Source organism: Phyllostomus discolor, chromosome 12, assembly GCF_004126475.2.
Source record: "Phyllostomus discolor isolate MPI-MPIP mPhyDis1 chromosome 12, mPhyDis1.pri.v3, whole genome shotgun sequence".
Taxonomy (NCBI): Eukaryota; Metazoa; Chordata; class Mammalia; order Chiroptera; family Phyllostomidae; genus Phyllostomus; species Phyllostomus discolor.
Window position 1 is genome coordinate 72,859,461 of NC_040914.2, and position 27,010 is coordinate 72,886,470.

Below are 27,010 nucleotides of genomic sequence, written 5' to 3' on the forward strand. Positions count from 1 at the left end.
TCTGGAGATATTTTTGGTTGTCACAGCTGTGTGGGGGTGATGCTGTTGGCATCTCTTGGATATACGTCAGGGAAGCAACTCAACATCCTACAATGTACACGGCATCCCACATCCCCACAACAACAAAGCATTAGCTGACCCAGAATGCCAGTGGTACCACTGCTGAGCAACCCTGCTCTAAACTGAGACAACTCAGAGAATTCTAGAATGACAGAAAAAGGAGAAGGTAGAGTCAGAAAGTCCTGGGCTCAAGTCCTATCTCTTACTCCCTAGTCTGACTGCCTGGTTTAAGGTTTCAGCCCTCAAAATTATATAATGGTGATAATTGTATCACAGGATTCTCCTGAGGATTAAGTTAAAGCACTGAGAGATGTTTATTTTAAGTGATCAGATAAAGCACTAACCAAACACCAATTAACAATAACCAATTATAGAGAGTTGAGCCCCTTTGGGTTAGAAAGGAAGATGGGGTGGGGTGCAAGGAGGGGACACAGGTGAGGGAGGTGAAGTTGAGGTCAGGGAGTGAAGTTGGGAGAAGAGAGTTGATTCTTCTGCCCTCGTGGCCAACCCCCCTTTAAATTTCCTGAGCGTTACAGACACTGGTGGATTCCCTTACAGCCTCTCTGCAGCCAAAATCAAGCTGGAACCCGGCCCAAAATACAGTCCTTATCATTTAAGGACTAGCCACCCCTAGCCAATGAGACCCACTTTGGAGGCCACCTGTGAGGCTGGCACTTGAGGTTCCCAACTCAGCAGCGCCCCTCCTTAACCAAATCCAGCCTCTTAAACCGCACGCTGCTCACTCCGTAACCAAACCAAAACCCTTCCCCGCCCCCCTCCCTCAGCACCGCCGGGACATCATGTTGAATGAAAGAAGTCATGCACTAAGAAGGCCTTACTGTCCGATTCCATTTATATGAAGTTAAAATACTGGCAAAATGAACCAGTTGTGTTCAAAGTCAGTTCATTGGTCACCCTCGTGGGTGGATGGGGATGAAAGGAAAGGGGTTGAAGGGTTTCCAGGGGATTGGCCATGTTTCTTGACTTGGGGTTGGGGGGAGGTGTGTTACAAGAGACTGTGGGCTTTGCGAAAAGTAGTTTAGGATCTCTGCACCAACCAGGTGTTTTATAATTCAATTAAAAGCAAAAACCAACCCCTGGCTGGCGTAGCTCAGTGGATTGAGCGCAGGCTGAGAACCAAAGAGTCCTAGGTTCGATTCCCAGCCAGGGTACATTCCTGGGTTGCAGGCCATAACCCCCAGCAACCGCACATTGATGTTTCTCTCTCTATCTCTATCTCCCTCCCTTCCCTCTCTAAAAATAAATAAATAAAATATTAAAAAAAAAAAAAAAAGCAAAAACCAACCTGCCCCACTGTGCCAGCACGTCCACTCACCCCTCGTGGGGAGAAGGAAAAACATTGCGGTCGAGGCCCTCAGCTGGGCAGCTGGGTGCATGATGGTCTCAACCCTCAGGCCTGGTACCTTAGTGTTCCCCCAGGTGTTTGTGAGGTTTTGTTGGAAGGCAAGCGGCAGCACAGGCCTGAACTTGACACCTCACAGGTAGGTACCTAGCAAGTGCGTTTCAACAGGGCCAAAGACAATCAGTGCAATCCTTAACGACATCCAGGGAAGACGTGAAAACAGCCCCTTTAACTGCAGACCCCTGACCTCGCTTCGCTTTTTCCACCAGTACTGGCTGCGGGGCGTGGCTAGGGGCGTCGCTAGGGTGAGCGAGGGGTGGGGAGGTGCAGAGTGCAGAGGAGAGGCGGGGCCTCGCTTGGACGCACGCGCAAGACCGCAGGCCTCGTCGGCGCGTGACACCAACTACAGCTCCCACAACACCCCGCGGTCGCGCGACTGTCATCTGTCGTCGCGAGAAGAAGCCGCTGGGGGCGTCTGCGCTGACAAACGGAAGTGTTGGTGACGGTCTGAGATATCACCGCCAAACTGGGAACCGGGGAGATGGCCGAGACTGACCCCAAGACCGTGCAGGATCTCACCTCGGTGGTAAGGGTGGTCTGTGTGGGCCCGAGGCCGTGGCATCCCGGGGCGGCGCAGGCAAGGCTCGCGGACCCGGGCGTCTCCTCCGCGGCCGCCGGGGGGCCTGGTCTCAGGAGGCCGTTTCTAAAGGCTTCGCCTGCCGAGGCCTCCGGCCACCTTTATCCCCGCCCTCCCGGGCCTCTGGGTGTGGGCCCCTGCGCCTGCTGACGTCCGCAGGTTTGTTAACCCCCACTCACCTGTTCCTGAGCCGCACCCCTGGGTGACCCCCTGGTCCCCGCCAGCTTCTAGCCCACACCCCTCAGCTCGCCGCGCACCCCACCCTTCAGCGCCTCCCTCACACCCTGATGCCTCCAAGCCCTCAAAAACTACCAAAAGACCCAACCAATTTTGGATGGTAGCGGGGCCCAAACGGGGAGGGCTTCACCGACCCATCAGCCTAATTTGACAGATGAGGAAACCAACCGGGAGAGCGAAATGCCGTGCTGAAGCCCGAGGCTGAGTTGGAGCTGGGACCCAGGATCCTGGACTCCCTCTGGGACCAGGGCTCCTGTCCTCATCCCGTGGCGGTGTCTCACGGTGAGAGTGGGTGTTTCGTTTTGTTGGTTCATAGGTGCAGACACTCCTGCAACAGATGCAAGATAAGTTTCAGACCATGTCCGACCAGATCATTGGAAGAAATATCCTTTGAATTTGTAGTCAGCCTCTAATGGGTGTTTGCATCCTACTTTCTCGGTAGTGGTGTCAATGAATGGATGGTGTTCGGGCCAACTTCAGCCAGTCATTTACCAAATTTTTTACTGAGCTTGATATACCGTACTTTACCCTGTATAATGCGCACTTTTTCGCCCAAATTTTTTAGGGAAAATGAGGGTGCACATTATGCATGAGTAGTACAAATTCTGTATCTATATAAATGTTTTTAATTATTTTATTTGTGTTTATGCATTAAGAGTGTAATTCTAGAAGACAGTAATGATATCCGTATGCAAAATAATACCCTAGAATATGATCATTGGTTTCCTTGGACTTTTTAAATTGAATTAAAAAATTGAAACCAAAGATGTTTTTCCTGAATGTTTAGACAAAAAACATGAGTGCTCATCATACACGGGAGCACACAATACACAGCAAAATATGGGGGTACTTTTCTTGAGAAGTACCGTGTGAAGAGCTGGGGACACAGCTGAGCTAGACACCGGCCTCAGGGAATTGACAGTCTATCATAATCACGCCTCATATGAGGGACTGTTGACCGAGAGCCGAACATTTTATGTGTACCTTTCCTCTGATCACTCGATGAAAGGGTTGTAGTATTCCTTTTTATTTAGCAGACAAAAAACAGAAGCCTAGAAAAGTAAAACAACTTGCCCACATCCCATCACTAGTGAAGGACAGAGCTGGGATTCATTCCTTCCCCAAGACCCCTGTGCTCTTAACTGCTAGATTACAGCTGTGCCCTGCTCAACGACTCGGATACGTTCTGAGAAATGTGTCCTTGCATGATGTCATCCTCATGCAGACTATGACAGTGTGTTACAGAAACTAGAAGGAGTGGCCTGCTACACGCCCAGGCTATCTGATATACCACTGTCATGTATTTGGTCCACTGTCGACGGAAATGTCATCGTGCAACACATGGCTGTCCAAAGGGAATGGGAAAACCAGTTTCACTAAGACAGGTGTGGCCAGAGTCTACAGACCCTGGAGGAAAAGGCTAGGCATGGGAGGTGATGATGTGCTTCGTCTTTAACTTCACCACTTGATGATATGAGTAGTCGCATTGATGACCTGGAGAAAAACATCGCAGACCTCATGACGCAGGCCGGGGTGGAAGAGCTGGAAGGGGAGAACAAGATACCCGCTACACAGAAGAGCTGAAGGTGAGGGGGGGCAGGGTGAGTGTGGCGTGTCGTCACTTTGGTGGAGCCATGTCCCCCGTTTTTATTCATTAGACCTGTGTCCCCATTAGTTATCCTTTTGGTGAGGATTTTGAAACTCCTTTTTCTCCCATCCCATTTTTAGTATTTTCATTCTCAATAAAAATAGAGTTCACTGAGAATTTTTAAGTAACTACAGTACCAAGCAGAATATACAGTAAAAGACACCATATTTTTTTTTTTTTAATTTTTGGGCATGTCCTCACTGGACCAAATTATAAGTTATTATGAAATACAAGTTGCTTTTCAAAGTACAAGAAAATAAATAGAGGTTTGAGAGATAAAAGCCTTACATTTGCTGTTATCTTAACAATAGATTGGGTTGATTCTCTGTGTGAGTAAATCACATGATGGTTTTGTGTGGGTGGTCATCTTTATTCCTATGTAGAGAGGATTTCGAAAATGTCCTACTAGTCTGAGAAGCTTCTTGTATCTCAAAAATCCTTCAAGTGAATGAGAACATCCTCTTGAGAATTGAAGACTTGGAGTTACAGGCATGATACAAAGAAAGGCGTAGGAGGAGGAAATGGATTCAGAAGTTTCTTTAATAAAAGATTTCCAATTAAATGTATTTCTGCTAGAATGTTGTGCACAGAAAATAAGTTTAGTTCAATAGGGGGTTCTGAAAGGGTTTTTACTGGATAATTCTAAGTATCATTATTTGTCCTCCTACAACGAATAACGTGTTGATGGTTTTTCCTTTTTCAATAGGTTGCTAATTTACACTGAAATCCGGAACATTGGTTTTACAAGCCAGGAGAAGACCAAATGGCTCTTTGCAACTAATTACTATGTGTAGACAGGTTTGATATTGTAAAGTGTGCGTTCTTCTCATCACATACTATATAGTTAGTTGATAGAGTGATCCCGCCCCGTTTCTCGAACTTGATAACTTCACATCTTGGATCTTGGTCAGCTGTGCTATTAAATATTAAACACTAAAACTTTGGCGGTTCCTACATAAAATTGTCAAAATTTTTAGTGTATTTTTGTGAAATCATTTTTCTTCTATCAGTTCTTTTGTAGTAGTTGCTGTTTGATAAACGTTGCTGTGTAATTTTTTTCCTATTAGACATACAGTACGTTATTCTGTTATAATTAGACTTCGTGAAGTAAGACACTTGTTGAATTTGGGGTTCTTTAATTGTGCACAGAGTGACTGTTGAACTAACACCAAACAGTATGTTGGTGGTCCTTTCGAATGGTTAAAGACATTTAAAATTGTTTATTGAGAAATGTCTGGCACTGCTCTGTTGCCAAAACTCAAACTTGAACTTAGATTTTGTGTCTAAGTCTTGGAAGTCAGATGCTAGAGTAACGAATAGTGACCACAGCCCCTTCGGTGTGAGAATTTTTAAATATGGAAGACGACGGAATTGCCTGATGTAATGAGGCATTCATTAGTTAGAGTTCTGCATGAGATCTGAATACTTGAGTAGGACCTTACATTGTTCACCTACAATAGTTACCATACAAAATCTGGCAGGATTTTAAAACTCAGTTACTCCATCTTTTCTTTGAGCTCCTGATGGACTGGAAAAAGAAACAGAAAAGGAAAAGAAACGATATTAACTCCAGACCAGTTGCTTCCCTAGAAAATTATAAAGGCCTTGTAGTAGGCTCAAGTTTTTTAAGAAATACTGTTTCCTTAAACTATTTCTTACCTACATTCTTGCAGAGTAATGGCTTTATTATTGATCTGAGAAGCCAGGGATTGTAACTCTGCTGTTCACAAATGTACTGTCAGGACTGCTAAGCCTAGAGGCCAGGGTTGGCTGGGAAGGAAATCCACGCGACTGGCTCAGCAAAGTGATTTTGCACAGAAAAAAACTGAAAAAGTTAAGGCACAGTATAGTGCCTCATGGAGGAGAACCCTCCACGAACACAGTATGATTTTCTAAAATTTTTCTATATCACCAGTCTTGATTGTTTGTATTACAAATATATAATAATATTAAGAACTAATTTTTCCTATTTATAAATTATATGGAGAACATCAAGGAGCACATTTCTTCTGTGATAAAATGGATTAACCCCTATTATTACCCAGCTGTGAAAAGTTCGATGGGCCAGTAGGTTGCACTGCAAAGTTTAGCCCTGAAAGCCCGAGAGCCTCCTGGACTCCAGCCGCGCAGCCGCAGCCAGCACCTCCTGTGTGCAGGGTGTCTGCGAGCCTGAGCCTGGGACAGGGCAGACAGGGCGACTGGAGGTGGTGTGGGGGGAGGCTGGTCAGGACTGAGGGAGGGGCTGGCTACCTTGAGTGCTGGAAAGGTTCCTGAGGCGCACTCCCCTGACCAAAAAGTTCTGCCATGAATAAAGGTGCCTGAAATCCTGCTATTGAAGCTTCCTGTGTGTCAGAAGTGATTTGTTTGGTTTTTCGAATTTTCGGATTGAAACACACGCACCATTTAGATGATAAGCTAAAGCCTCTGGGAGGATAACCAAAGGTGAAATGGGGAAGGGAGGTGCGGGTCGGGGGGGAAGGGGGGTGCGGGTGGGGACCGCGCCGCAAGGAGCCTCGGTGACTGTCGGGTTGCCCTGATGGGGGTCCAAGGAGAGCTAATGTTTTACGTGTTCAAGAGGAAGCCTTTCCAAGCATGTGCCCCAGGACGCTCGTCCTGGGGAAGTTCCAGAAAAGAAGGGTTTATGGTCACTTGGGCTTAGAAAATTTGCCTTGCACTGTATTCCCTTCATGAAGATTCACAGTACATATTAGCATGTTGGAGGCTTTGAGGTCCCAGAGCAGAAAAATGTGATTTCTTTTTCTCACCTGCCAGTTTCCAAGTCATTTGACCAAGGATCATTTTTCATACTTAGCGCCTAATTAACATTTCACTGAACCAGTGCGGTGTGAAAGACCACACACACACGGGGAGATAGCCTTTAAAGGGATCCAGTAGAGCTTGGTCTCCGTTCATAAACGAGCACCAGAGCTGCTGCACGCTGGACCCACTCTCCGGGCAAAGCTCCCATCTCTTACAAAACAGGCTTTGTGACCCTGGTGAGGCCTTCCCATGTGCTGGGGGGGGCTGGTATCCACTCTTACCACAGTTTGAAGTGAGAAGTGCCTCCTAAGCCACAATGACCCGCACTGCCACTACCTCTCACCAGTCAGCCTTTCTGGGACAACCTGGGTCTTCCAAAGAAGCGACTACTCCCCCCAGGGCTGCCTACGCACGCCCTCCTTGTCCTGTGGCCTCTGCTCCGTGCAGCTCTGGCCATGGCCTGTGTGTGCACCAGCACCGCCCCTTTTGAGTCCCAGGTGTGATCTATTTGTACAGGAAAATGCCTGCCTCTCTTATTCCCCAACTGGTTTTTGTTCACTTAAAGCAGGGGCGTCAAACTCATTTTCACCGGGGGCCACATCAGCCTCGCAGTCACCTTCAAAGGGCCGAATGTAATTTTAGGACTAAATAAATGTAACTACTTGATAGTTCAGTGAGAGCTCAGCGCTGCTGCGGAGGAGAAACAAGGTGGCAGGCCGGATTCTGCCCGCGGGCCTTGTGCTTGCCACCTGTGATTTAAAGGCTGATGACGACCCTACTTCAGGCTAATAAATCCAAGTATGGTGGAGGTGTTGCGCCCAGCACAGCAGCCTTCTCTCTGATTAAATGCCCTTATCTCCCGGACTTGGAGACCCTCCCAGCTTCCTCATTTGACTTCTAGTTCATCCTGTTTTGCTTCAAGCCACAGGATTCTAAACATTTTAATCTTACTTGCTGATCAATTTTGTTGCTCTACTGTTTTGTTTCTAGTAAAGGACCATCGTGTTTGACCTTATCAGAACAAACATACGGTATTTCAGGAAATTAAAGATTAATTTGTCTTTGTGAGTCCTTGGAATCCTAACTGCACTTAGAGCATTGTTGCTATGGAGACCGAGTCTCCCAGTCAACTGAAAATGAACTTTTTGAACATCCTATTTGTAAATTGAAGGTTTCCCATATGGATAATTATGTTCCTCTTTTTTTTCATATTCAGTGTAGTTTATGTGTTTTGGATTAAAATGGAGGCATTTGCACACTATGTTGTCATATCTAACCCTGTGAGTTTCCTAGCAACAGTTAACAATTGTTCAGAGCACCATAGAAAGCATTTATTGAGAACACTGCTGCTATTCTAAGCATTCTGTTTACCTTATCGGGCCTAACCCGACAACCCTGTGTTAGGTTTGGAGCTGATCGGTCCCCGTTTAAACAGAAGGAACCCAGGGTTGGGTTCCAGTGGACCAGGGTCATGGAGCCAGAAGCAGTAACAACTGACCGCAGAGCTTTGAGAGCTAAGATGTCCAAATGCTTATGTCAGGGCTGCAGAAGTCTTAAAATAGCACCCGTACGGCCAACACCTGGAATCCTTGTCTCCCGTGAATGATGTTAAGCATCTGCTTTCAGCTTCAGCCTCTTTAAAACTCCTTTTCAATGAATGAAATGGTGGTGGGGGCATGAGCCACTGCCCAAATCGAAAACCAGAGGGACTGCGATTGAGCATCACACGCATCGACCCCACGAATCGCTGTGGAAACAGGAAAGGAGTTTGTTCTACAAGTCAGGTTGACTGGTGAAAAAGAATCAATTCTAATGCTTTGCCCTCACATGCTGAGGCTCTCACAAGAGAGGTGCCAGGAGGGTCCTCAGACACCTGCCAGGGTGAGGTTTGTATCTAACAGATACAGAACATCTGCTTCCGTGCGCCAGGGGGCCACCACTGGTGAACTCATGTTTTGTTGCTCTCTCCTTGAGCAGGGCCAAAGAAAGTGTACATACCGCATAAGTAAATGACATGCATGTCACATAGGCACCACCCTGCTTTGTGGCCATAATCTTGGTGGTATATTGATACTTTTCTACTTGGTGGACACATTTTGACCAATTATTCCTATTGGTCAGTGGCAAAATGTCTGCCTTCCAAAGAGGAACAGAATTAATTCCCAGTGGTTAAGGATACCCTAGATTCAGGGTCGAGCCATTGGAAGCAAACAGCCCTGTCAGCACAAGGAGGCCACACTGTTTCTCGATGCAGAAGCCAGGAGGGAAGGCAGCTCCAGGGGAGGGGCGGCACACCTCCAGAGACGTCAGGGACCCAGGCTCGGACCATGGATGCATCCCACAGAAAGGGCACCTTTGTCCTCCCCTTTGTCTCACAGAAGGAAGAGGATGTTTTCCCAAAGGCATTCCCACTCAGCTGACGGTGCCACGAACAGTCCTTGGCAAGGCACAGGCTTCGACTGACATGCTGGGCCCTGTGACTCTCACTTTTGATCGTCAGTCACAACTTGGGGATTGACGGTGCTTCTGGCATCTGGTGGTGAGACCGAGGATGCTGCTAAACATCCTACTTTGCTCAGGGCGGTCCCCACCACAAAGAATTCTCCTGGCCCAAGTGTCAGCAGTGCCCAGGCGGAGAAACCCCAGCTTCACCCATTCGTGCTTTAGCCTGCACCCAGGGCGAGGCCTCCCTGAATAGCTCCTGGACCCTCCGGGAGGGAAGATAGAGACCAAAACCAGATTCTATCAGAAAGGAAAGGGGTGGCTGTTGGGTGGACAACGTACAGTGTCTGTCGCAGACTTCGTAGATGTAGCTTCTGGATTATGAATTGTAACAGTAGAGGTGGATAAATAAGGAAGTAGCTGGTTTTCACTCTTGGCTGCACCTGGGGAGCATTTCAAAACCTCAAGACCAGGCAGCCCCCAGACCCTCTGCCCCGGGAATCCCCGCCAGTGGGCCCAGACAGGGAGGGCTGGGTAAGCTTGCATGTGCATCCAGGCTGGGAACTGCCTTCCAGAGGGACTGTCTGCAGCTGCTCATCGGTGACATAATTCGCCGAGCAAATTAGATGGGGTTCTGCCAACTTCCTGCGTCAACCCAGCTGACACTCCCGACTTACACAGCTGAAACAGGTTCCTTATCTGGCACTCGGTTCAATTCACGTGTCATTTTTGCTTTAACGACTGGATGGTGCCACCACTATTGGAATAAAAGGATGTCATTCCCTGAGAGGTGATGTCTTGTTAACCAGGTTCAACTGCAGGTGGGCCTCGCACCTCTGATGGCCTGCCCTGCCACACCGGTACCTGCACGGGGCTGGGTGCTCTGCCCCCCATCATCGCACTCACGGCCCAGAACCCGAGAAGGCTGCTGACACCAGCAAGTCTTCCAGCTGGAGTTTTTCTCTCTCTCTTTAGCCTTCAAACAATCCCTTCCTCAGGTTGTCAAGGAGAATGCAGAAAGGACACACGGACAAAGAAAGTCAAAGGGGGTAGGATCAAGGGTGGGAGGTGTGACTGGGGGTATGGGGGGGAACGGAGACAACTGTACTTAAAGAACAGTAAAAAAATTAAAACAAAATAAAATAAGTGGGAAAAAAATCCCTTCCTCAACCATTTACCTCTTGCCTTTTACACATCTTTAGAAGTTGCCAACCCAGTGAGCATTTCCAGAAAGAAATGTTAAATATCTTAAAGCTCAAGTCCTGTGGTTAGGAAGAAAACGCAGTTAACGTTGATGGGCCGTAGGTAATCATCAGAAGAGTCATTTCTGAAAATGTAAACAACATGGTTGTTTCTTTTAATGTTGCCTTCACCTCCTCCTGGGAGTATGAGAAGCCCGCTTGACTGATTCTGCTCCAAAATCCTACTGGAGCAAAGGACGAGACCAGATTATTTGTGAAACAGAAGCCGGGGACTGGCCTGGCACCCAGACCGCAAAGCTGGAAAGGCTGCCACGCAGTGTCCTCAAAAGAAACCTGTCTCTCTCCTTGATAGGCCGGCATCGCTGCTGCGAGCCAAACTCACGCTCCTCCGCAAGAACCTGTGCTTGCTGGGCCCTTGATGAGTCGTCAAGATTCTTTAGAAACCAGCTGTAAAATCTGTGCCGATGTGCTAGCAGAATTTTAAAAAAGAAGGTCGTCCGTCCTCAGGGCCTGCAAGCCCTTGGCCCGACCTCCTGTCGGAACCCTCTGGCGGCGCTGAGGACCTGAACCAGACGGAATGAATCAGCCGGAGCATGCCCGTGTCTCCAAGGGGGAGAGCCATCAGATTCTCTCGGTGGGCGGAGCTCGTTGTCTCAGTGAGGCTGCACCGCGATCTGTGACCCGACTTTGTCCCAGGCACAGTGAGAAGCAGGCCGGGTGGGACCGCGGGCCCAGCGAAGCCCGTGTTTGTGGAATCACCGACTGAGAAAATTCACCGCACCGTGAACTCGGCCAGGAATACCTCGGGTTTATTCAGGTTGATCTGTATTCCAGAACAATTCTGAACAAGATCGGCCAGTGATGCTTTAACAAACGACCGGTTGGCAAGTCAAAACTTAAAGAATCTCTTTTTGTACTAAGTGATAAAATCAACTGGGGAAGAATCCTCTGAAACTAAGCTGATGTGGTGACTTGTCTTGCTTTATGCCGTGTTGACCAGCACCGAGATGTTACGCGTGCGCTCGCCTAGGAAGTGACACCACTCTCTCCTGGATTGTGTAACTCCTTCTCAGGCCCGTGTCTTTGGTGTTGGTTCTGAAAGGTGTGCAATGGCATCTGGCCAGAATTACTCACGTTCTAACGATAGCCATTCTTCTGCATTCTACGGTTATCTGTTTTCCACATTCTGGTCTGAAGAAAAGGTATAGTCTCTGCCTTGGATGTAAACAAAACATACATAGAGCAATTTTTCCTCAAGAAAAAAATCTGTGCTCCAGAACAGTCATTTGTTCACCAAAACCACCTTATGGCAGTGGTTCTTAAGACGTGGTGCCCTGCCCAGCAGCAGCAGCAGCCCCCGGAAACAGTTAGAAATGCAGACTCCCAGGCCCTGCCCAGCCCCACTGACTCAGAGACCCGGGGCGGGGGGGGGGGCCCAGCAGCCTGAGTTATAACGCACCCTGCAAGGGGTTCCGTCTCGAGTGTGAGAACCTTAGCTGTCAACACTGGTTGCCCAGTAACTTGGGGGGGTCAGACTAGTCTGAATATAAGAAGCCCGAGGGGCAGCGAATGGCAGATTGACATGCAGACCCCCCCGGGCTCTCCTTTTCATATCCTGACTCAGTGCAGAGAGGGGAGGGCCTGGGGGCCACGTTTCCTATCGACGCCCCCGTCTGTCGCTGTTATATATCATTTCCCCCTCAGGGAGACGTCGCATGGAGCAGTGAGAGAGCACGGAAGATGTTCTCCTGCTGACTCGCCCATGCCTGGGCCAGTGCTAAGGTAATTTAACGGGAATTGATTCTTAATTACCCAGAACATCCAAGCACTGGGATGGAGCGCGACCTTTGCAGCCCCGTGAAATGAGGGGCCTGCCCCGCAGCCCGAGCGGTCGAGCCGGCCTGGAGAGCCCTCGCTCCACAAAGATTTGAAACACTTCAAATCGATTGGCTTCTTATTAAAATGTACTTCAATAAAAAATAATTTCAACTCTTTTTACTTTTAATTTCACCTCTTTCCAGAGCAGAGGAAGGATGGAGCTCATTTTGACCCTGATTAATCTCAACTCTTAAGCCACAAAAGGATATGCAATCCTTCAAGCTGTCTGAGTGTTTCGGTTGATTAAAAGGGTTTTAAAGAGCATGGTAAATATTTTACCAGAAGGGTAAGTTATTCAATGAGAATTTACTTATTAAAAACGAGTAACTTATTAGTCCGTTTATCTTTATTTTCACGGAAGTGCATTCTTTTCATCTGAGTGCTTTTTTTCCTGTTCCCACAGCAGGTTAGCCTATGAGTTGATAATTCTGTAGTACGTAAATGTATTGAAATATAATTTAAATTGTGAAAGTAACGAGATCTTACTAATAACAAAAAAGCACTATAAGGTTATATTTCAAAAGAACATTTGGAAGACTTTAAGCATAGTTGTAGGCACTTAAAAAGAAATCATGTTTGCTGCTTTAAAAAAAAGAACAAGTTTCTCATTTATCTTTTGAGTCACCCATCCTAAAGGAAATAACTAACGCGTGACTTTCTTTTTCCTCTTTGTTGGTAGAAAGGAAAGCATTTAAGGCTTAAGCCCAAAACCAAGGCATTGAGTTCAAGTATTTATGGTCAAATACTTTATTTCAATAATAAAAAAATTTGAATACTTTCCATTGCAAGCAATGACTAAAAATGGCTTAAATGGTAGGAACAATGAATGACCTTATAAAACACGAAGTCAAGAGGTAGGCAGCTCTGGGGGTGCTTCAGTTGCCCGTTTCACTCCATCCCGACTCCAGACTGGCTTCTCTGTGTTTCCCTCGACTCTCCCTTCATCCTGACACATACCTTCAACCATCACATCTGAGGAACAACCCAGCACCATTCACAACCCAGCACCATTCTCCCTGTTCACCTGTGGCATGGGTTGAAGTTGTGTCCTCCCAAAAGATACAACGAAGTCCTAACCTGTGAATGTGACCTTCTCTGGAAATGGTCTTTACAGATGGAACAGAGGTAAGATGAGGTCGTGCAGGATTCCAATGGGCCCTAATCAATGACTGGGATCCTCTGAAGAAGAGAAGAGACACCATGACCAACCGACACCTGGAGAGCAAGCACCACACAACAACAGGGACTGAGACTGGAGTGCTGGGTCTCCCAGCCAAGGGACACCAAGAATGGCTAGCAGCCACAGAAGCTGGGAGACAGGCAAGGACCGGATTCTCCCTCACAGCCTCTGAAAAGGAACCAACCCTGCCAACACCTTGACTTTGGACTTTTGGCCTCCAGAGCTATGAGGGAAACACTTCTGTTTGCTCAGCCCCTGAGTCTGTGATCACTGGCTATGGCAGTCTCAGGAGCAAATCCAACCTCTGACACAGAGGCCAGAAAGTCAAATGTGTACTTTTCCAGCTTCTGACTCCCACTCGCTGGTCTCCCTAGAGATTGTCACATTTTGGGAAGTAGTTAGAGTGTCCAGTTCCCCATCCACATGTCCTTGGCACCCCACATCTCCGCCCAGCCGCTGGGGCCCAGCCTGTCCTTGCTTTGGGGAAGCAGCTGGCTTCTGCACAGTCGCGTCTCTCCTTCCATCCTGACACACACTCTCAGTCACCTTGACCTGTGCTCGGGGCCTCCTGTTTGCCCCAGAAGCCCTGGATGCCCCTTCTGTTCCCAGACCTCATTAACTCATTCGGACTATCACGGGGTGACTGGCTTCGCATTTTACAGCTGGCTTTTTAAAAGAAGTCATAACTGGTATATTAAGGGTTGATTCAGTTTGCAGAAACTAGGATTTTTTTAATAAGCAAGTAAATTGGGAATTAAATTAGGTCTAAAATTCATTTGAGGCTTCTGACAACTTGTTTGTGGGAAGTAATTGCTCTGGTGGTGGCGAATTTAGCAATCAAAGAGAAGCTTAAGAAAAACTGAGCGTTGCAAAAAGAAGGAAATAATAAATTTGGATTAAGAGTTCATTCTCCCAAACATTTATTTACGAAGATTTTCAAACATACAGCCAAACCGGAAGAATTCCTCCAGGGAGTGCCCGTGTGCACTGCCTAGGCTCTGCGGTTAACACGGCGTGACTGTGCCATAGAACAAACTCATCGGCCCTTCTGCCTCTGTCCTGCCCAAACCTGCCCAGTCCCCAGAACGCCCCTGGCATTACCAGCTCCTGCACCCGCATTCAAATAGGGGAACAGGAAGCATCCCAAGTGTCTTGGCCAGCCCCTTATGGGGGACAGACAGAATTTACCTTTCAGTCAGCACAGGGTGCATGGGGACATGGTTTGGTATCTGCATCTCAAACAGTGTTTGGCCTCAGAGCCAAATTTTCCACCCAGGGCATGTCCTACTTCCCCGATACCCTAGAGGGGGGCTTCACGCTCAGAGTCAGCGGGCTGATTTTTTGTGGATGCATAATCCTTTGTCAGCCTCAGGTTTCTTTCATTGGAAAAACAATAACCCTTCCTATAGAAAGGACCCCCTCCACACAACTGAACTTTTCACTTCCACCTTTGCCACGCATCCCCCCTCTTGGGCTGATACACAGACCCTCATGAATATGATGCTCAGGGACAAAAGAAGAATGGCCACGGATAGAGCTACAGGGGAAGCACATCGGCTTCATCTGGCAGATCCTGATGCAGCCCCAGGAGCTAATCAGTCGAACCAGCCTGGGACCCAAAGATGGGGGAATGCCCGGACTAGAGCATTGCACGACATGCCTCTTAGCTGGTCTGCGAAAAGGGGAACCTAAACAAGAGTTTGAAGAAGATTTAGTAGATACAGCAAAAGCCTAATGAGGACCCACCAGAATTCCCAGAAAGGATTCACCAAGCTACAGGCACTACTTTAGCGCTGACCCAGAGGCCCCCAGGGATATCAGGATGGTAGATATGACTTTCATAAGACAAAGTACACCTGATATCAGGAGAAAACTGCAAAAATTGGGTGAAGCTTTTGCCATAAACCCTTCTCAGTTGGCAGATATTGCTTTTAAGGTCTTTAATGAGAAGGAACGGAAACAAAAGAAGGAAGATGAAAAGAGGAGCACCACCTTCTCGGACCCTCCTCCTCGCATGGGCCCCTGGTTAGAAAACACCTGACTCAGCCTCCCCGAGGGGATAATCTTAATTTTAAGAATATGAGCAGAGTCTTACGTGCTCCCATGGGTTACATTTGGTATGTGGATCCCAAAATGAGGCTTGGGCCTGTGACTGTCTTGACAGCTGGCATCTAAGCAGAGCTTGCCTTTTTGACTACTTGATAACTCCATTCTCTGTCCATAATGTTTCAGAAACTGCCCTTGGGTGAGTTCCCTTACGCTGTTTACTAGGATTGCTGATGATCTCCCCGGTAGAATATCTGATGGAGATGGTTATGTCTTTGGTTACATCCTCTCCCCTTGGTTGTGTCTGGCAGCTCCTCAGGACGTACTTAGGGCCCTGTCAGGTATGGCTCAGTGGATTGAGTGCTGGCCTGCAAACCAAAAGGTTGCATGTTTGATTCCCAGTCAAGGCACATGCCTGGGTTGGGGGCCAGGTCCCCAGTAGGGGGCGTGCAAGAGACAACCACACATTGATGTTTCTCTCCTTCTCTTTCTCCCTCCCTACCCCTCTCTAAAAAAAAATAAATTTAAAAAAATTTTTTAAAATATATACTTAGGAACCTATCAAAAACCTTCACTACCATTGCAGGTGAAACAGCCACTGCCCTTACTGGGCTGCAAACATCCTTAGACGTGCTTGCTCAAGTTGTACTTGGCCACCGTATAGCCTTGCTGAACGGAGTGGAGTCTCTGCGGTTGCTGATACTACTTGCTGCGCCTATATAAACTCCTCTTCTGAGGCAGAGACCTATACTGCAAAAATCAGACAACAAGCTACTCGGTTCCAACAAACCTTAGAACATCAGAGCGGAATGAGTGTAGACAGACTGGGAGACTGGTTCTCAGGCCTCTTCTCCTGGATCCCGACTAGGTCCATTCAATAGGTGGTATTCTCAAGTTAGGTCTCACTGTCCTTCTTCTAGTTCTGATGCCCCGTATGTTCTTCAGAATAATTATGCACTGTATATTTAAGGGTGGTGCTAACATGGCTAAGACTCCCAAGATAAAAAAAAACCCTAAACCCCTATGCCTAAGAGGGGCACTAAGGAATCTTTCATGGATCAGGTCAAATGGTTCCATTCTCCAAAACTGCCTCACCACCCCAATCAGCAGGAAGTAACCCCACAGGACTGTGGAATGAACTAACTGACAGCCGGAAATTGCAATAGAAAAAATAATCAGTCTTTCTGGCTCCATCTGGCTCGAACCTGCCCAGTCCCCACCACGTGCCTGTTAGCAGCCCCTGCTCAGTCTTGCCCACGGATATTCTAATCACTGAAGGGACCTCACCTGTAGCCTGGAAATGACTGAGCCACCTTCCTGCTCCAAACCACCTCCCCAAGGAGATAAGAAAGATATGTACAACAATAATTATTGCTTATCAAAGGAACCTCATGATCGGGACCGTGGCAGCCGGAATGTGTTGACTAAAAGGAGAAAAATCCCACCATCCCACCGGCACCTGCTGGTGTCCGAGAGTCTCCTGTCATCAGCCACCTCTGACCTCAGACCCCTCCCATTTCCCCTTCCCCTGGCACAAAAGAATCATGAATTCTGTACTTTCTCAAGACGGTCCCTTGGGACCCTAGTCCCCCATCTTCTCGGCTTGCTGGCTTTCCAAATCAAGTCACCGTCCTTGCCCCGACTCCCTGTCACTTGACACTGGCTGTAGTACAGTAAGCCATTCAAGCTTTCCCTTGATTACAATTGTGTTTGCTTCATCGTATCTCTATTCTCTTTCCATCCCTCTCTCCATCGGAGACCAATTTTGAGAGAGATGAATGACGAATTGCTCTGAAGACTCTTTGTAGGGAAAGGTCAAAGCCAACTCTGAGCACTCACTGTCCAAGTTCAGCAGCCCAGGAAGAAGCCCTTCATGCCTGACGCCCTGTGACCTTGTGACTTATAATATGTAACATAAATATTTGGTCTTCACCCCCGTTTCTAGTACAGAGTTCCTAAAGCCCTTGGAATTGCCTAAGTGATAAGAACTATAAAGGTATCATGGTATCCATAACTAACCCCTTAAAACCACACCTGAGTTTATGTTAATCAGGTGTCTTTGGGAAGTACCTCAAGATGGGGTCACGTGCGGATCCCACAGGGGCTCAAACATACTCACCGGGAGCTGGTCACCCCCCAACCCCTGAGACCAGGATCGGCATGACCCACTCATCAAAGCCCTGGAAGTGAGAAAGGGACAAAGCGTTGCCTGAAGAGCACAGGGTTCCATCTCCAGACAAAGGGTGAACATCAGGTCAGGAAGAGGCACTTCATTTCCAAGTCTCTCCCGGGCCCTCCCCGTCCTCCTCACTGAACTGCGCCCTCTGCAGCCCACCCCAGTCACTTCCCCACTGAGCTCCTATTCTGACACAGACATGAAACCCAAAGGTGAGTCTTGTTCACACCTCAGACGGACGCTCACCCTGAGCTCCTTAGTGAATTCATGACTCTAAAAAGTTGGAGGACATTTATTAAACATGCACTGAATGCCAGAAACTCTGCCAGGCCCCCTAATAAAGGTGCTCCATACTGGCTACTCGTTAGAATCGCCTGGAAAACTTACCACAACACTGGGGGGCACCCACAGGAACTCTGATGGTACTGCTCTGGCACATTGCCCAGGGCATCAGCAGTTTTTCCCCAGCCTTCCCTCCTCCAGGTGTGTACAGCCGGGGTTAAGAATCCCTGCACTGGGAAATGAAACGCTTAGTCTTACAGGTACTCAGAGAGCCTCCTTGGGGGCTGAACAAGGAGATGAAAGGAGCATGTTTTATAAGTAGCCCTGGGGGGAGACAAGAGGGCACAGGGTTTGGGGTGAAGCCCAAGCCCTAACAGCAAGACTGGCCACACAACTTTGTGCGGCCCCGTGCAAAATAAAACACAGGTCTTTCGTTCAGAAACTACTAGAACTGGTAGAGGGCAGGTGTGGTTCTGAGGGTAAAGCCCTGGGCACAGGTCACATGCCCTTGTAGCTGCCCCATTTTATCTCTCACGATCTTGGGAAAGTTTTTTTGACGGCCCTAAGCTCCTGACTCATTGCCTCGAAGCAGATAGTATTTACCTCCAGGGTTACTGTGCAGATCACAAAAACACCACGAACGTGCAGTGCGTAGGGCGGGGCTTGCAGACCCGTTTAGCAGGACAGGGGGGAGGAGAGAAGAGGGGAAAGGAGGTAGTGTGAGTGGAGGCCCCATCTCTGCCTGCGAATTTAAAGTCGAAAGCTGTCCCTGTAGCATGGCATCCTGCCGCTCTAGGAGTGTCCCCAGACTTTGAGCTGTGGCCACCAGAGGGCAGCTTCGCGCAACTAGGGCCCGAGGAGTCGGAGAAGCCCCCAAACTCAAGGGAATCCTTGGCAAGAAGGCATGGCAGGGAGCCGTAATTTACTCCCAACTCTGAAAACTAGAGCGAACAAAGTCCCCCAGACAATCCCAACCAGTGCCCTTCAGCATGGGGCTAAGATGATAAATAGATTAAAGCAAAAGGCACGGACAACAGCGTGGGGATTGGGGGAGGGGGAGGGGTGGAGGCGGAAGAGAGTGTAAAGGTTAGGGTTGGGGCTATGGCAATAGGAAAAAGTACAATAAAAATAAACTATTTTTAAAAGACACACGCCCCACAGGCAGTAAAGAGGCAGCATGAAGTAATCACTTTCCTGGGGCCGGCAACCCAACTCCTTCCACCTCTGTCCGCAGGACGGTTTCCCAAGGCGGCCTGACTTTACCCAGACTGGAAACAGGAAGCGCTTGCTGAGCACACCCACAGGCTACTCCATTTCATCCTCGCAATGACTGGAGAGGTAAGCGTTTTTGCACATTCCTTCATTTCCTAACAGGAGAGTACTAGAGCTGTTTCTAGGCCATGCTGGCTCCCCGCCACCCCAGGGACTCTGCACGTGTCATTTTGCTGCAAACACTGTTCTTCTGCTCCTATCCTTACTTGGTTAACCTACACATACTTTCATATCTGTTCGATCATCACACTATCAGGGAGATCTTTTCAAGTCTTGCAGGGCCTGCCGGGTATCCTTGTTTACTGCTTCCATAGCAACCTGTCCACACCATTCAGGGCTGCTGTCACGGTGTGTGTGTGTATCTGTGTGTTCACTGGACTGACGGATTTCTCTCATTAGTCTGTAAGCACCAAGAAGGCAGGAACTCACCATTTTGCTCACCACTGACTCTCCAGTATCCTGGACATCACCTGGCACATACCCATAAATATATATTTGTTGAATGAGTAAATAAACTTGCCCAATGTCACACAGCTATAAAAAGGCAGAACTAGGTATTCAACACAAATCACCTGACCCCTCAGTCAGTCCACTTCCCACTTCATCTTGTTGCCAAATATGAGCAAATGTCCAGTACAAATAGAGTAAAGAAAATCATATTTTTTCTCTTTCAATGATAAAACCTTCTTTGGTTACCATGTCACATTTTCTTGAACCCATACAAAAAAACATGAGCCTGCCGTCAGAGACAAACCCCAGTTTCTACACCTTCTCTGCCTCGAAAACATTAATAAATAAAACGTTATGATAAATAGATGAACCAGGCAAAGGAGTTGTTGGAGGTCAGGGTTGGGAAGCAGCAAGCCACAGGATTCTAGAGTCCCAGAAGCACAAAGGATTCTGCAGGCCATCTGACCCCCATCACCACTCACTCTAAAAGGGGGAAACGGAGGTACAGACAGGTTAAGTGACCTGCCCTAACACACACAGCTGGTTAGTCCAACGTGAATCCCTTATTCCCAAACATATGCTTTTTTCCAGCTTCCGTGTTTCTGCAACCAAAGGTTGCGGCAGACGCCTTTTTGGCAGTTCAGGAAGATACGTGCTTTGTTAAGCCCCACACGGCTGAGCCACCTCCTTCCTTCCGGTCCCAGGGAAGGACTACTGAGTGTCTGTCATTGTCTCATTTGGGCTCCTCTCAGGGCGAACCCTGAGTGAGGGCTCTGATGTCAGAACGTGAGAGATGAAAGAAACTCTTCTGGGGAACTGGAAAGCGAGGCAGAGGACAGAAAGCAGCTAATGAAGGGTGGGTGGCTGAGCCAGCTACACCTCAGGTGCCTGGAGCTCGGCGCCCCGGGCACCCTGGAAGCCAGGGGTGAGGGGGGCTGAAATATTCATACACCGACTTCCATTGGCCATTGCCCGAGCACTGCTGGGGCCAGAGGGGGCAGGTATGAAGTGAAGTTAATTCACCAGCACTGGGACCAGTGTAGGTTTCGGTGACAAGAAAAATAGCTTTTAAACGAAGAGACGCAGGTGCTGGCAGTCTGATGTCAGGCTAGTGTTTACTGAAGTCACAGGCTGGGGATGTGAGAAGGACCCTATGGTGAGTAGAACTGTGTTCCCCAAAACGGTATGTTGAAGTCCTAACCCCCAGTACCTGTGACTGTGGCCTTATTTGGAAATAGGGCCTTTGGAGATGTAATTAAGATCAGAGGAGGTTTTAGTGGTTCGGGGTAGCCCAAAATCCAATGACTAGGGTCCTTATAGGAGGGAAAATGGACGGATACAAACCACCCAGGAGAAGCCCGGGCGTGACGACAGCAGAGGCAAAGCTGGACGGGATGCTGCCGCAAACCGAGAGATGCCGAGGACTGCCCGGAGCCAGCAGGAACAGGAGGAAACCGGGGAGGCTCTCCCTAGAGGCTCCAGAGGGAGCATGGCCCGGCAGACACCCTGACTTCAGCTTTCAGGCCTCCAGAACATGAGAGAATCTATCTCTGTTCTCACAACTCCCTGTTGGTGGCACTTTGTCGCCATAGTTCCAGGGAGCAGACACAGGCCCTGCAGCACGGCACTGCCGACTATTGGTGATTAAAGTCCCCACACGGTGCTCAGCACTTGAAAGACACTCAGGGCATGTCGCACAGTTAGTGGTCACACAGTTAGCAGTTGGCAAGGGTTTTTGTTGTTGTTGTTGTTGTTCTAGGGAAAGAGAAAGGGAGGGGGAAAGAGAGGGAGAGAAACATCGATGGGTTGCCCCTCAAAGCAACAGGATATTTCTCTCCTTTTCTCCAGTTGGCTATCCCCACCCCCACCCCCAGCTTTATAGCTGAAGAAGCTGCGCTGACACTGCCAGCATCCTCCTTAGCAGGACAGAGGGTGGACGAGTCGGAATATTGCACACGGTAACCATTTAATGATTCGACTCCACTAAGGCCGGCACCTTCATAATACTCAGTGGTTAAGGGGACTAGAGAAGGGGGCTGGGACCTTTGTAACGAAGATAAGGGGAAGGTCAGGGAAGAACAAAATGACAGCAGGGCACTGAGTGGTCCCTGGGCTAAATAAAGCAAAGGCCTCTGGGGCCTGGGCCATCCCTGTGAGACCACCCTTCCTCCCCCAGCTGTTTCTCCTTGGCCACACTGATGGCAGGCACAAGCACAGGAAAGGAGGGGCTCTCTCTACACCTGCCTTTGATGGGATGGGAAAGATGCACCAGCTCCTTGCCTGGCACTGGGCCCGTCGACATCTGCAAGAAGGAACAGGGGGCTTGGCCTTTCACAAAAGGAACAGCCATTGTAGGCAGGCGTAGCTGCTCCCACTGACATGCCATGTCAAATTGCATCTTAATATAAGGGACCCTGGCATAGAAACCTGTATCTCTGCAAAATGCCTGAATCTCCAGGGACACAACAGCAGCCTGGGGAAGTGGGGGGCCGAGTAGGAGGATCCTTCTCCTAACACCCCCACAGGACAGAAGTTTCTGGATGCTCTGAGGCTTTGTCCTGGTCACTGGAGTCTGGAGGAAGGCATGCTCAGGGACAGCAAAGAGGCAGGGGTAGATCACAATGTCTCCCTACAGGGAGACAGGGGGAAGGGTGCACCGTGAATTAATATCCTTATTGGTGCATTTCTTTATTGTTTGACTCTTGTAATGGGCATATTCATGGGTGACTGGTAGAATCATTTTTTCTTTGTTTATTTATTCCCCAGAATGCAGGATGGCTCACGTGCCCAACTTTCCTGCTGTTTTCCCACGGTGATGGAGCTGCGGTGATTAGCAGAGGTAGTAGGTATGCTAGCCAGGTAGGTATCTTACAAGTGCATCTGATCAGGTCTACCTTGCTCTATAGCAGCCTGGCCCAGGGGAGGGCAGCGCCGTGCTAAAAGGACAGTCCAAGTTTATAGACACCATGAACAATGGTAAATAGTAAACACACGGGGCACTGAGTCAGGCTTAGTGCCTAGTTCCTCATTCCCCTGCTGTGTGGTTAGGGACCCATCAGGGGAATAGCGGACTAGCATTCCGTGATGGGCTCAGCACCTCCCGCTGGACCACGTGACTATCTACAGCCAATGGGAAGTAAGCATGGCCCACTACAAGTGCTTTGTATTGGCCAATGGGAAGAGAGCAGATGTGGCGCTGGAACAGGCCTGATGAGGGCTCGGTTGTGCAGTGAGCGAACCGCACCTGGGCAGTGTCGCCAGTCCCGGCCCCAGTGGATCTTGTAGCTGAGCGTCCCGCCCACGTGCCAGCTGCCTGCGAGCAGCGAGCGCTCAGTGCTGTGACCACTGACATCCGTGCAGGTGAGGGTGTCTCTTTCATTTATGGTGAGTTAGTTAGACAGCATTTTACTTCCAGGAGATGCTGGCTAATACAATAACGCTGAAAGCTCACCTTGACTGATGCAGAAACTATCTAGGGCTGCCCTTGCCCTCGTGGCTCTGGCAAAACGGTCATGTAACCTACTCAACACCACCACCACGCCCCACATACACACACACACTCCTAGTCCACAGGTGTCCCTCTGTGCGGCCAGTGTAGGCCAAGCAGAACCCTGGTCAGATTGTAACAGGCAGAAAGGACGGCTTGATTTCTCTTCCTCCGAAATAGTGAGCTATATAGAAGGAAGTCATGCGGGAAGCTCTGCAGCCGTCTTGCTCCTTTGTGACAGAGCCGTTGTATATAGTAATTATCGGTGGTTCAAGGTATGAGGCCTACGAACGTTTCAGGGCATACAAGGCTATTGGAAACCTGGAAGAAAATGGTTATTGATGCCAAAATGCAAAAAGGATATTGCAAAGACTAACATATCTGCAAAATACATCTTTATGCCAACTCTGTTAATGGTTGGAGTACACGTTATACCATGTCATTACATTGGAGAGTAAGTTGCAGATTTCATTTTCTCATGTCAAAAAAAATGTCCGAGGATGCAGTGCTGAGAGCTTGCGGCCATCCACTAACTGAAAGGCTTACGGCGAACTAACTCAGAAAGGCTTTAGTGGTAAGTGTCAGACTCCCTCGGTGCTCAGTCAAACAGGTAGGGGTGCTTTTCTCACATAACAAGAAACCTGGAGGGAGCAGTTTCCTCATGTGTATTTGGCTGGAGACAGTCACGTGTCCATTCCTAAACCATATACTGGTACAAAGAATATGGCTGGCTTTATTTATTGAACGAAACACTTACCCTGTGCCAGGCATCATTCTAAGCACTTCACGGTACTAACTCAATCCTCTTGCCGCCCTGTAATGAGTATAATTATTATCCACCCTTTACAGATGAGGACATTCCGGTGCAGGGAGGTTAGGTTACTTGTCAAGCTTGCACCACTTGTAAGTGGAAAAGCTGAGATTTCAGCCTAAAGCATCTTACTCCAGAATTTACATTCACACTCCACTGCCTCTTGCTGCCCTTATATCGGGGGTCCCCAACCTCTGGGCCTCGGACCAGTACCTACTGGACCAGGCCTGTGAGGAACCGGGCTGCACCAAAAGAGCTGAGCTTGAATGTAATGCCCTTGAACCATCCCGAAACCATCCCCCCACTCCCGGTCCGTGGAAAAAATAGCCTTCCACCAAACCAGTCCCCGGTGCCAGAAAGGTTGGGGTGCGCTGCCTTACATGATGCACATGCATCCTGGGGCCAGGGGCAGCAGCAGCTTCACCTGCCTGGTGACTGCTGTGAGGAAGGAACAATGCCTGAATGTAAAGCAGATGTCCTTAAGGAAGGAGAGCAGAGACAGGTCCTGGCTGTGCCCCCTCTCCCCCTCAGCCCCTCTTCCCTTCCTCTCTCACTCCCCTCTCCTCGCCCCCTCACCCCCTCCACACACACATTTGTACAGAGTGGACGGCTGAACACCCAATCATTGTTCGTCTCCCGCCTCTGTGACCCTCATCACCCCTTCTGCCCTTTCCCTTCCCTGCCCGCCTCTTGCTCTTTAGTTCGTATTATAAAATGACTTTTGCAATGTCAGGCATAAATAGATTATGAGGAGAAAAATCTTTTGTTTAAACAGAAATTTTAATTTTCCGAAAGGTGGTGAGCAAACACTCCAGAATGCATTACACATCAGCAAATCTCGTGTGTGTCAAGTCGTGCTTCCATTTCTTTATACGAGCAGAGCCCGGGAGCTCTGACGTCCTTGCCAGGAACCTCTTGGTGTCAGAGGACTGGTCTCACCATTTTGGTGTGTTGCTCAGAAGATGCTGCGGGGCCCCGTCCGGGTGGGAAGACTTCCCGAAGGGATCCAGCCGGGCAGTAGGCGTGGCCCGCAGGCGCTGAGTGGCTCTCTCTTCCCTTTCAACTGCAGTGGCCCATTCTTTCAAACAGAAGCATTTTCAAGGTTGAGGCTAAATTACAAATTGCCTTCACCGCGGAGGAGAAATACCCATGGCACGGGTCCAGGAGGACCGAGCCCCGGGCTTGGAAGTGCTCTCCGTGGGTGTCTAGTTTTTGCTACAGGCAAGAGCAGAATGCGCCTGTCAGCACCTTTCACCAGTGGCTTCAGCATCTGCTTGAGTCACAGACCGGGGGAGGGCTTCAGTGAGGCACCTCAGGGTGGATGTCACAGAAGTCACTTCAGCCGAATAAGCAAAATAGAGAAACTTGTCCTAAGAGAACAGGCTGGTTTCAGGGAAGCGAGGGTGGGCAGTGTTCCCGTTACCAGAGCTGCGTAACACATCATCCCAAGTCCTGGCGGCCTGACACACCCGTTCTTTTAATGCTCCTAGACCCTGTGGGTCGGGGCTTCAGATGGGGTACAGCAGGAAGGGTGTGTTACTACTCCCTGATGCGTGGGGCCCTTGCTGGGTAGGCACAGAGGCCTGAGGCTCAATCTGGTGCTCGGCTGAGACTGTGAAGGGAGCGCCACACGCGGCTCCTCCCTGTAGCCTGGGCCTCCAGGAAAAGCTGCCTCACAGACCTCTGACTGCAGGGCCTGTGGGCAGCAGCCCCAGCTGCCACATCCTGAAATCCACTGCCCTGTCCACACCGAGGTGATGCCCAGCCAAGGACGAAGTATGACAGAAGGACTGAGCCAGTCCCTTCCTGGAGGACACAGGACTCTGACAGGTGACCCTAACACATGTACTCCCCAACAGCCCTGCCAAGCTTTCCTTAAAACGGCACCACAGGGGAGCAGAACTCCTCCCCGCTTAGCTGTGGGCTGCACGGAGTGATTTCCTGCCAGAGGCTACAGGATGGGGCGGGGAAAGAGTAACTAACTGTTCAGTGGGAAAACTGACAAACCAACCTGCTGAGCAGGGTCAACATCGACAGTGCTAAGTAGTTGTGACAACACGCACCCTGGACGTGATGGATGAGAAGGGCACTGGACCTCATAACCAAACTCCTATCATGAGAATAACATCGAACAAATGCCAGTACCACAATACTCCACAAAATTCTCAATCAGCACTTCTCAAAACTCTCAAGGTCATCAAAACGTGGGAAGTCTAAGAAGCTATGGTAGGGGTTACAAAAAATATAGGGTGGTATGACACCTATTAAAGGGGACTTTACATGTGTAGGGCACCCAGGAAGATTTTACAGCCCTGGCTGGTGTGGCTCAGTGAATTGAGCGCCGGCCTATGAACCAAAGATCACAGGTTCAATTCCCAGTCAGGGCACATGCCTGGGCTGTGGGCCAGGTCCCCAGTAGGGGGCCTTTGAGAGGCAACCATACATTGATGTTTCTCTCCCTCTCTTTCTCCATCCCTTTCCCTCTCTGAAAATAAATAAACAAAATCTTTTTAAAAAAATATTTTTACAGGCTCTGAAAGAGTTGGCTCGGCAAAGAGTGGAAAGATGATTGCAGCAAGTGGTAGCTCCGAGCTACCACTCCGAGCACGGGGCAGATCGGAGCTCCCAGCAGCTCAGAGAAGACTTCTGTGGCCGGAGCTCAGAGACAGAGAGAAGGTGCCTTTAGTAGGTGCAGGAGAACTTTTCAGGGGACAAAGAACCTTATCTAGACTCTGTCCTAAGAGGCACAGGAAGCCATTGAGAGGTGTTAGGCTGAGAAGTGACGCGTTAGTACTTGCGTTTTTTTAGAACCTGCCCTGTAGTGCCAGGGTGGAGAGACCATGGATACTGTAAGCACTAGGCACTCTCCTGCCAGTAATAGAAGTCCAGTTCCAGCTGACTTCAGGAAGAAGGGAGATTCGGGTCTCCCTTTTCATGGAGCACAGGGATAGAGCTGACTCGGGCTCATGCATCTGGGCTTCACACCAATTTCATTTTATGGGCTCTGACACCACTTCACCCCAATATGTAGGCCTCATCCTTGGGCTGGTTGTGACACGGGACCATCCTTCCAGGTATC

The 27,010-nt window shown here is 49.0% G+C and overlaps 1 protein-coding gene across 2 annotated transcripts; it reads left to right on the plus strand.

The window, feature by feature from the left end:
- Positions 1-1,855: 1,855 nt before the first annotated feature.
- On the plus strand, positions 1,856-6,282 carry HSBP1 (heat shock factor binding protein 1). Of its 2 annotated transcripts, none has more exons than XM_036012269.1 (4): positions 1,856-2,009; positions 2,614-2,680; positions 3,763-3,898; positions 4,652-6,282. In XM_036012269.1, exons 1-3 carry the CDS (start codon positions 1,965-1,967, stop codon positions 3,879-3,881), a joined length of 231 nt encoding a protein of 76 aa, XP_035868162.1. In that variant the 5' UTR covers positions 1,856-1,964; the 3' UTR covers positions 3,882-3,898; positions 4,652-6,282. The 2 variants fall into 2 exon arrangements, with proteins under 2 accessions (XP_035868162.1, XP_028357837.1); XM_028502036.2 differs by having other exon boundaries at positions 3,763-3,883.
- Positions 6,283-27,010: the final 20,728 nt, after the last annotated feature.